Below are 11570 nucleotides of genomic sequence, written 5' to 3'. Positions count from 1 at the left end.
GGAATAGCCTGCCGATAGGAATTCGCCAGGCAAATACAGTAGAGCACTTTAAAACACTGCTGAAAACACATTACTTTAACATGGCCTTTTTATAACTTCACTTTAACATAATCCTGATACTCTTTATGTTCAATTCTTCATAATAACTATTCATGGTGGCTCTAAAATCCGTACTGACCCCTACTCTCTCTTCTGTTTCTTTTTCCGGTTTCTTTGTGGTGGCGGCCTGCGCCACCACCACCTACTCAAAGCATCATGATGCTCCAACAATGATGGACTGAAAGCCAGAAGTCTACGTGACCATCATCATCTGGTCCTTCCATGAAAATATGATGATTTATGTTAGGTAGAATGCCCAGAGGGGACTGGGCGGTCTCTTGGTCTGGAACCCCTACAGATTTTATTTTTTCTCCAGCTTTTGGAGTTTTTTGTTTTTCTGTCCACCCTGGCCATCGGACCTTACTCTTATTCTATGTTAATTAATGTTGACTTATGTTTATCTTTTATTGTGTCTTCTATTACTCTATTCATTTTGTAAAGCACTTTGAGCTACATTTTTTTTGTATGAATATGTGCTATATAAATAAATGTTGATTGATTGATTGATTAGCCTGTTTTTTCCTTGACAACTACAGTTGTGCTTGAAAGTTTGTGAACCCTTTAGAATTTTCTATATTTCTGCATAAATATGACCTAAAACATCATCAGATTTTCACTCAAGTCCTAAAAGTAGATAAAGAGAAACCAGTTAAACAATTGAGACAAAAATATTATACTTGGTCATTTATTTATTAAGGAAAATGATTGAATATTACATATTTGTGAATGGCAAAAGTACGTGAACCTCTAGGATGATCAGTTAGTTTGAAGGTGAAATTCGAGTCCGGTGTTTTCAATCAATGGGATGACAATCAGGTGTGAGTGGGCACCCTGTGTTATTTAAAGAACAGGATCTATCAAAGTCTGCTCTTCACAACACACGTTTGTGGAAGTGTATCATGGCACGAACAAAGGAGATTTCTGAGGACCTCAGAAAAACAGTTGTTGATGCTCATCAGGCTGGAAAAGGTTATAAAACCATCTCTAAAGAGTTTGGACTCCACCAATCCACAGTCAGACAGATTGTGTACAAATGGAGGAAATTCAAGACCACTGTTACCCTCCCCAGGAGTGGTCAACCAACAAAGATCACTCCAAGAGCAAGGCGTGTAATAGTCGGCGAGGTCACAAAGGACCCCAGGGTAACTTCTAAGCAACTGAAGGCCTCTCTCACATTGGCTAATGTTCATGTTCATGAGTCCACCATCAGGAGAACACTGAACAGCCATGGTGTTCATGGCGGGGTTGCAAGGAGAAAGCCACTGCTCTCCAGAAAAAACATTGCTGCTCGTCTGCAATTTGCTAAAGATCATGTGGACAAACCAGAAGGCTATTGGAAGAATGTTTTGTGGACGGATGAGACCAAAATAGAACTTTTTGGTTTAAATTAAAAGTGTTATGTTTGGAGAAAGGAAAACACTGCATTCCAGCATAAGAACCTTATCCTATCTGTGAAACATGGTGGTTGTAGTATCATGGTTTGGGCCTGTTTTGCTGCATCTGGGCCAGGAAGGCTGATGAAACAATGAATTCTGAATTATATCAGAGAATTCTAAAGGAAAATGTCAGGACATCTGTCCATGAACTGAACCTCAAGTGAAGGTGGGTCATGCAGCAAGACAACGACCCTAAGCACACAAGTCGTTCTACCAAAGAATGGTTCAAGAAGAATAAAGTTCATGTTTTGGAATGGCCAAGTCAAAGTCCTGACCTTAATCCAATTGAAATGTTGTGGAAGGACCTGAAGCGAGAGGTTCATGTGAGGAAACCCAACAACATCCCAGAGTTAAAGCTGTTCTGTACGGAGGAATGGGCTAAAATTCCTCCAAGCCGGTGTGCAGGAAAGATCAAAAGTTACCGGAAACGTTTAGTTGCAGTTGTTACTGCAAAGGGGGGTCACACCAGATACTGAAAGCAAAGGTTCACATACTTTTGCCACTCACAAATACGTAATACTAGCAGAATACCCGCGCTTCGCAGCGGAGAAGTAGTGTATTAAAGAAGTTATGAAAAAGAAAAGGAAAAATTTTAAAAATAACGTAACACGATTGTCAATGTAACCTTTTGTAAGTAGTGCCTGGAGGATTCAGTGTGGAGAAACTCTAGAGACAGCGTGTGTATTAACTTGGGATTTTTCTGTGAGTATTTGGTGGCAGCGTCACAAAGTCGCTTCCATAACACAGCGTTAGCTGCGGAGCTCAGCTCAGAGCGAAATGAGGTGAATGGGAGGGGAGATGATGACGTGACTCCCCCACCCGCCTTAACTGTCAATCCCCCACAAACGCAGTCTCTCGGAATTTTCATAAGCACAGCCCTTTACCTGCAATTTGAACTTAGTTACAAAGTGATCAAAACTCTCGTTTATATCCTGCGTCCTCTCATTAAACTTGTATCCCGCATTACCCGTGGGCACGAGAAACGCCAGCGGCAGCCTGTCTATGAACTTAATTTAAAGTGTAGGTTTACATCGTTCTTTGTTTCCGAAGTAGCAGCACTCATGAATATGGTTGTATATGTAACTCGCTCGCTTCTTATTGTTTCACTGCCTTCTCAATTATATAATGCATGTTTTCTTCAGAGCTTTTTGGAGCTCTTCCTGGTTTTCTATGCACTGCATTGACAGTCAGTTCACATGATTACGTGGGAGGCGTGATGATGTCACATGAAACTCCGCTCCCCCCCCGGCTTTCGAGCTCAACTCCATTACAGTACATGGAGAAAAATAGCTTCCAGTTAGGACCATTACGCGTAGAATTTCGAAATGAAACCTGCCCAACTTTTGTAAGTAAGCTGTAAGGAATGAGCCTGCCAAATTTCAGCCTACTACCTACACGGGAAGTTGGAAAATTAGTGAGGAGTCAGACAGTCAGTCAGTGAGGGCTTTGCCTTTTATTAGTATAGATTCAATCATTTTCCTTAATAAATAAATGACCAAGTATAATATTTTTGTCTCATTTGTTTAACTGGTTTCTCTTTATCTACTTTTAGGACTTGAGTGAAAATCTGATGATGATTTAGGTCATATTTATGCAGAAATATAGAAAAATCTAAAGGGTTCACAAACTTTCAAGCACAACTGTATATTCCTTTTCTTTGTTATCTATTTTTCTATCAGCTGGTATTGGTGTGTCCCAAGGGACAATCATCTCCTAATTGTTCCTATTATGTGGTCAGGATTGTGATCCTGGGGTCTTTCTGGTGCTGGTAAGCTGCAATTCTTAGATTTTCTAGTTATGAGCCTGGACAATTTGTTGTACTACCTCAGTGCCTCACACCCAGCAATGAGATGTGTGACTGTTCCAAGCAGTTCGGCAGAAATTCCTCTTATTGGTTATGCAGTCTTCTGTTGCTGCCTTTAACAATGCAAGCCCACTGTATTGTACAGCCATGATTCATCTTTTTTCGGAATTTGTGCCTTGTGAGCCATGCATGTGTAAGTTTTGGGTCCAAAAGGGCAGCAAACTTATCACTGCATTTTTTTTTTTTTCTTGCTCATTTAATTTTTTTAATTCTTCCTTCTGTTGCTTGGTATGTTGTGCTGTGGCCATCTGTGCAAGTAGTTGGAAAGTTTCTAACTTTTCCTCATTCGCTCAGCTAGTTTGATTATGGATGCTGTTGTGGGTATTCTTACTTAGTGGTTCAGTAGTTTTAGGACATTCGAGAATTCTGACGTTCACCAGGTAAGTTTATGGTCCATTTATTGCTGATTTGAAAGTCTAGTCGGTTTCAATTAGGCACAAACCCTCCTTCAGATTTTTGTATATGGACTCTTGGAATACATTCATTTTTTGATGAGTTGACATGCATGCAGCATTTTGTTTGGATTTGGTGTCTAGTTTATGAAGCTCATGTTGGGGCCTGTTGGTTGCACCAAAACTGTGGGATAGCACAGGGATTACAAAGTGATTTATAGCTTGGATTTCGTTATGTGTGGTAAGGAATGTCCAGAAGATGCTTTTTGTTCTGCTGATGTATTCCTTCCTCCAAGGTGAGACACACAAATAACCGGATTGGGCTTGGGGCTTTCCTGGAAAACCATCTGAAGGTCGGCCGGACATGAATCATAGAACTTTATCCCCTCCTACATGCCCTCTTAAACCACTGACCGGCTAGGTATATCCTGTGAACAGCCCAGTCTGTATTTACACGACAATTGCTACATAAGTTGCCACTATAAGGTCAGGTGTAAAAAAAAAAAAAAAAAAACGAACAGAGAATCAACATCAAATTTCTTGCAAATTTTCTCTTTTTCCATCAAATAGTTTTTGACTGACAAAAACATTCCTGTCCTCGATCATCCCCCCTATTCGCCCAAATTTAGCTCCCTGTAATTTTTACTTGTTCCTGAAAATCTAAAGTGACCTGAAGAGAACACATTTTTCTTCAGTGGATGAAGTGAAGACAACAACAGCAAGCCTGCTGAAGAGCCTCAAGCAAGAAGGCTTCCAGCACTGTTTCAATCAATGGAAGATACGTACGGAGCGGTGTAGAGATCGGGAGGGGGAATACGTAGGTGACAATGTTTAGAATGGTAATTCATCAATAAATATTTTTTCTTTTACCAATCTGGTTACTTTTGCGTCTCATCTCATATACTTCCTTAGAAGTCACCTCAGGCCATTCCATTCTGTTTGTTTGTTTGTTTTCAATGTCTTTCAGGATTTTTCCTAACCAGGCCTCCTTATATACGTTTCTCCAGAACATTTAGTCTCTTTTTTGTAATCTCTCTGGTGATGTAGTTGTTTCCACTGTGCCCCCAGGTAACATTCCCTGAATAATCTGTTTTGCATCTTTTCATTCCATTTTTGTTTGCACCTCTTTAGTTTCTGGGCATCTGCCAACAATCTAAGTCTGTTGATGATAACTGAGAAGTTCAAGTCCTCACATACAGTACTGTAGTTTCAGTTGTTATATTTTTGCTAGAACTTTATGAGATCTTGTGTCTTCCATGTAGGCCTTGATTAATGGCTATAATACAATGTGTTGTGTTGCTTAATGATATTCTTGCTAGACTCTCTCTTCTATAGATTTCCACATGTTGGTCCATACCATCAAGGTCCAAAAGCTGTTCTTTGATTTCCTTAATTTCATTGTCCTCTATTGATGATGTCTTTTCCATTTTTTGGTTGGGGAATGGGCTATGGTCTTTAGGTGCCTTCATTTTATTATTATTTTTTTTTTTAATTTTCTTGAGTTTCTGCTAGTGTCTTAATAGGTTTTTCCATTTCTGGCTGTTCTGTGTCTGGAATGTTTGCAGTCAACGTCTCTTGTTGTCTTTTGGCAGTTTGTGTGGCACACAGGTTGTCCTTGTCAGTTTGTCTCCTGCACCTCAATTCATTTCATTCTTAACTCTTGCAAAACTCCTCCCTTTATTATTTGCATATGCTTGTTTGAGAATTGGTTAGTTTTAAATACGTTCCATTTCTGAGTAATGAACATTCATTCGAGTGTGTCCATTTCATATTTCTCCAGTGTGAACACTTTTGTGTCTCTTAAGAGTGCCTATTTGCAAAAACTGTTTGCCACATTCTGAACAGCTGTAAGGTTTCTCTCCAGTGTGAATTCTTTTGTGGCCTAGCAGATTACTGCTTTGTGAGAATCGTTTGCCACATTCAGAACAAGAATAAGGTTTCTCTCCCGTGTGAATTGTAGAATGTATCTTAAGACTGCTCATTTGAGCAAATCGTCTGCCACATTCAGAACAACAATAAGGCTTCTCTCCTGTGTGAATTCTTTTATGTCTATGAAGGCCGATCCTTTCTGAAAAATGTTTGCCACATTCATTACAGCGAAATGGTTTCTCTCCAGTGTGAACTCTTGTGTGGCTCTGAAGACAACTCTTTTTAGCGAATAGCTTCCCACATTCAGAACAGCAATATGGCTTCTCTCCTGTGTGAATTACTTTGTGGCACTGAAGATGACTGTTTCGGGAGAACTGTTTGCCACATTCAGAACAGCAATACAGCTTCACTCCTGTGTGAATACTTTTGTGGCTCTGAAGACTACTGCTACGACAGAATTGTTTACCACATTCAGAACAACAATATGGCTTCTCTCCTGTGTGAATTCTTTTGTGGCTCTGAAGATGGCTACTTTGTGAAAACAGTTTTCCGCATTCACTACAGCAATATGGCTGCTCTCCTGTGTGACTTCTAAGGTGTTTCCGAAGATGACTCCTGTACCTGAATTGTTTCCCACATTCAGAACAGCTATGAGATTTGTTTCCTGTAAGAAGTTAAAGAAGAAAATACAAGTTTATTTTTCAATCCACTGCACTTTTACTGACATTAAGTCACAACATCAAATGCTGGATAAAATTATAAACATCCACTGACAGGCATAAGCAATCTCAAAACTTTAATCTCACTTTGATAATTTGGCCTTCTGTGTTACAGCTACTCATCACATGAGCACAATCACTGGAGCCATTAATTTATGAGACTAAACTAAATAAATCACCTGTGACAGACCCAACTGAAAAGATTATTGGCTATATTTTATAAACTAAATAATAGACCTGCATCAAGATTTTGACATAAAACTCTCAAAATGTTATTCATAATTACATTTTGTTCTTATTTCATTTGATTAATGGAGATAAAAAGTGTCATCTTCAGTTTTCAAGATATTAAAGTTTCATTTATAAAAGAGAGTAAGAGAGTGTGCCATGCCAAACATGTGAAATGCACTTTTATTAATCAGAGTGTGCACCAACATTTCTCTGCAATTAAAGCAAAGTCACTCCAAAGTGTACTGAATGAACATGGCAATATATTAATTGTATAAGCCTTCAGGAGCTGCAGTAGTCTGGAAGAAAAATAATTAGGTGAGAAAACTCAGGATATCTTATCTAACAGATACTGGTAGTAATGTCGAAAACTGTGTCAAGCTTTCAAAGCACAGATGCTTTAAAACATAGCTTCGAGGTGTGTTTCAAATGTGCATGTCACGAGATATTTAGGCACAGAAACTCTTGTTATATTATTTACAATACCAAAGTCAGATCGCTCAGTTGGTGGCCTTGAATTGTCCTCATGGACTTTTAACATGTCCCACAGGAGCTATTCTAACATGAAGTACTGTGCAAACACTGAAATGATATTTAGTTAGGTTAACAAATACTTTTGAGACATGCCACGAAAGATTCACGCAAGAAATCTCTTAATTTGATGTGGAATTCAAATATCTTTAACAAATTCATAACGATACTTTGCACAAGGATGCGTGCATATAATAATAACAACCTTCTTTTCAATACATTTTGCCATGACAAAGAGAGATACAGTGGTACCTTGAGATACGAGTGCCCCAACGTACGACTTTTTTGAGATACGAGCCGTCACTAGGTCGATTTTTTGCCTTGAGTTACGAGCCAAAATTCTAAATATGAGCCATCAAAGAGCTTGTTGCTGCACATTCCGAGGAACAGACAACAGAGGAGTTGACGGAACTTCAGACGCAGCAACATACGGAGGTTCTGCAGGAGATCGGTATTGCGGAGGAAGTTATCTCTTAAAGTGAGAAAAAGGAACTGTTTGCAATGTGGGAAAAAGTTTTGAACTTTAAAGAAAAGAAACACCCTGAAAAAGTTACAACTGATCGTGCAGCGGTGCTATTTAATGACACTTGCCTAACTCATTTCAGAAACATTCTAAAGGGGAGGACTAAACAAAGCTCCTTGGACAGGTTTCCATTGAAACACCCTGTGAATGAAAGTGAAAAAAACTAGTGAAGAAGAAAACTAAGTTAAGCAAAAGTGAAGTGAAAGAAAAAACATTACAATACGCTAATCGGCTTCACCAACATCTGTTTATTTCGTGAGTTTCTCTTTTATGTATTAGGTTTTATTTTGTTTGTATACAATATTTGTTCATTATAAATAAAATTTTTCTTATGCTGAAAACATTTAACAAAAAATCGGGGTGGTTTTTTGGGGGATGGGACGAATTAATCTCATTTCAATTCATTTCAATGGGGAAAATTGATTTGAGATACGAGCATTTTGACTTACGAGCTCAGTCACCGAACAAATTAAACTCGTATCTGAAGGTATCACTGTAACAATTTGCCGGTAACACCATATTGAATTTCTTGTGGTGCTGGCCCTGCCCACTTTGACACACTTTTAGGTCTGGCAGTTTCAATCACGTCAGAGATTCTGAGAGATACTTCAGAGTTTGTGAACCACACTGTTCTCATGACACCCCACAGTAAGTACTGTTAGTTTGCACTGATTTGTAATCTGTAGTAAATATTTATTGTTCATTTCAAAGTGGAATGTAAACAAAAGCATGTGCAGTGTAACCGGTTACAATGGCCTTTCAAACAGAACCAGTGCTGTTGACATCAACTTCAGCTCCGTCAACAGCAGCAGCAGCATTTTCCACAATTCATGGGAACCTCTTACTGCTGATGTCACCATGGTGGTGAACAAATACCTTGTAGATGCCCATAGAGGTTGTCATGTAGATTCTCTTGAGTACTGGCAACAAAGAGAAGCTGCATAAGCACATCTGGATCCAGACTTTCAAAGAAACATCTGTGCCAGCAATACCTGTTCCTTGTGAATGCATCTTGTCAAAACCAGAGTAGGGACACGTAAATAAAAAGTCATTCTCACTGCAGCACAGCAGAACAAATCACTTATGTAAGTAGAATTAATGACATACTGAACTGTTGTCCTTTCTAAACTATTCATAACCCATCTTCCACTTACATAACTAACACATTTAATGTTTCCCCTACCCCTGAGCAATCACGTTACCCAGAGCATCTGCTGTAACTTGTACTGATACTAACCATCGTAACTTTCATTCAATGCTGTCTTGTTTTATGTGTGTCACTGCAACACAGACACCCATTGTCTTTACATACATGTTGATTGATTATAATAGTAAAGTGAATGCAGTGGCAATAATCATTAAAAAAAAAGAACAACATGGAGATGCTTATGAGAAGAGACAGGACATCAGGGTGAAGAGGTGTCTTGTCTCACATTATTTAAAATTGTTTTTTTGCCACCTCATGCTTTACCCCGTCTACATTTCTAATGCACTGTGTTAAGAGTTGCTTTGTAGCCAAATATAACACTGTCCTGTTTTGATCTAATGCAATCAATGTTTACAAGTGTAATAAATGTTGCTGTATAACAAAAACATCATCATCAAAATCTTCAAAGCATAACATTTGTGAAAAACAATGATTTGTTGCTTTCCAACAGAACACTCAATCAGGGTTATTAAAAGTATCAAGTTTAACATTTTAAAATTACGTCAATACTCATTTTTCATGGTACTGATTCTAGAGCGTACGTCACAAATGCACTTCCGGTTCACTTCCGATTGAAGTTGCAGCCCTGTTTCCATCCACTCGCAGAAGACGACGGAGACTTCAGTAGTGTCTGAGCCTTTGCCACCATTAACTGACAAAGAGGGCAGCTGGAGTGATGGCAGGAAATCCTTTGGCTTTATAGCAAACGTGGATGAAAAACCACAAAATACATGTAAGCATGTATTCCAGAATTGCAAGTGAGTCAATATAAAAAAACGTAATGAAGTATTTTATTTCGAAATTACAAAGACATTAATAAGTATAAATCTGTAAACCGTTGTGTTTGAAGTAGGGATGTGATTGGAGAAATTTGGGTTTGGCCCAAACATTTGTGGATGGATCAAACTACTGTATACCAATCCAGAAGCTTCAGTTTGTATTAACAACATTAATTCGGACTACTTTAAACTAAAACATGCTACTAGACAAAGATGCCCCTTGTCACCACTGCGTTTTGCAATCGCCATTGAGCCACTGGCAGTTCACTGTCGAAATGCTAATCAGAAAATGGGAATAATCAGAGGAGGAATGGAATAGAAAGTTTCTCTATATGCAGATGATATGGTACTGTATATATCAGACCCACAAAATTCTGTGCCTGCAGTCCTAACAACACTAACAGAATTTCAAAAGATCTCTGGTCTCAGAATTAATTTGACTAAAAATGTGCTCTTTCCAGTGAATTCTCAAGCACACAATATTTGATTGGACACATTCCCTTTTATCATCGCAGACCAGTTTAAATACCTCGGGGTAAACATCACAAGTAAACATAAAGCTCTTTATCAACAAATTTTTTATGTCTGTATGGAAAAAATTAAGCAAGACTTGCATAGATGGTCAACCCTTCACCTCACTCTAGCTGGAAGAATTAACACTGTTAAGATAAATATTCTTCCTAAGCTTCTCTTTTTATTTCAAAACACTCCAATAAACATCGATAAATCATTTTAAGCAATTACATTCAACAATAACCTCATTTATTTGGAATTCAAAACACCCACATATCCAAAGAGCGACCCTACAAAGACCTAAGACAGAAGGTGGCATGGCTCTACCTAACTTTCAGATTTATTACGGGCAGCAAACATACAAGCTATTGTTGTGGCGAAAAATTCATCATCAGAAGGCTTTTTACCTAAAAATAAAGGCTATTAGGACTCGAGATAGACAGACAGAGTTTTAAGGCTTTATTGCAATAAACCAACCACACGGACTCAACCCAATTCGGCCGAATGAGATTGAGCGCCGATCATTACAGCCATTGAAGTTTTTATAACAATTTCTTATCATTTTTACCTCATTCTGCACCTGGTTTTACTGTCTATTATTCCTCTTGGTGTCTGTTCGGCTTATTTTGATTGGTCTAAGACTGGGTGGATGGCTTCCTTTTACCATCTTTGGGCTTTACTTATGTAATTTCCTATCTTTTCTGACCTCGCTATAATGAGCTCTTTTGCCCATCTTCTCTGACTCCCTTCTATTCCTGACCGGCCGAACCTCGAGTTTCCATGGGAACCCTTATTATCTCCTTACTTTTCCTATCACTGGCCCCCTTATGGAATTTGTTATTTTTCTATGCTGTTCCCATTTTCTCTAACTGGCCAAGGCTTCAATTCCATATATGGGTTTCCTCTCATCGTTTCCTCTCTTAAGCCTTCCAAACTTTTTATAATTGTGACCTGAAGCTTAAGCTTTAATTAAAAAGAAGTATAGTATGTGCTTTCATTTAATCATTGCTTGGCATGGTTGATTTGTCTTAATTTCTACACTAAAGTTAATTGCTAATATATTCTTCTAATATTTTTGTTAAGGCCTGAATTTGCTAAGATTTTCTCTTCACGCATTAGATCAGCGTGACCCTGCTTACAGCAAAAGCCTTTTGTTGCCTTTCTGCTGATTCATCAGCCCAGCTGCTTTCAGAGGCATCTTCTCTGTGCTATCGCTTCCTAGACTTGAATCACAGGTGTTCTCAAACTCTTATCCTGTCCAAAACTGGTCTCGGTGTATCAATTTGCTGTTCTTTTCTTACTCTGGAAATTTCACTGTAAGCCTAAAAAATAATGCAATATAACTGATTTTTTTAGTTAACTATTTGCTAGACCTATCTTATTTGCTTAACATTCTAATTTATGCCTAAT

The 11570-nt window shown here is 38.5% G+C and overlaps 1 protein-coding gene across 1 annotated transcript in view; it reads right to left on the bottom strand.

Annotated features, from left to right (window-relative positions):
• Window positions 1-5233: 5233 nt before the first annotated feature.
• LOC120534458 (gastrula zinc finger protein XlCGF52.1-like) overlaps window positions 5234-11570 on the bottom strand; it is a 40843-nt gene continuing 34506 nt past the window's right edge. The window contains exon 3 of the mRNA XM_039762047.1: window positions 5234-6324. Within this exon, the coding sequence (XP_039617981.1) occupies window positions 5558-6324 (767 nt within the window). The 3' untranslated portion in view covers window positions 5234-5557. The remainder of the gene's footprint in view (window positions 6325-11570) is intronic.

This window comes from Polypterus senegalus, chromosome 8 (assembly GCF_016835505.1).
Source record: "Polypterus senegalus isolate Bchr_013 chromosome 8, ASM1683550v1, whole genome shotgun sequence".
NCBI lineage: Eukaryota > Metazoa > Chordata > Cladistia > Polypteriformes > Polypteridae > Polypterus > Polypterus senegalus.
Note: the sequence above shows the minus strand (reverse complement) of the source record. Positions and strands in the feature narration are given on the sequence as shown.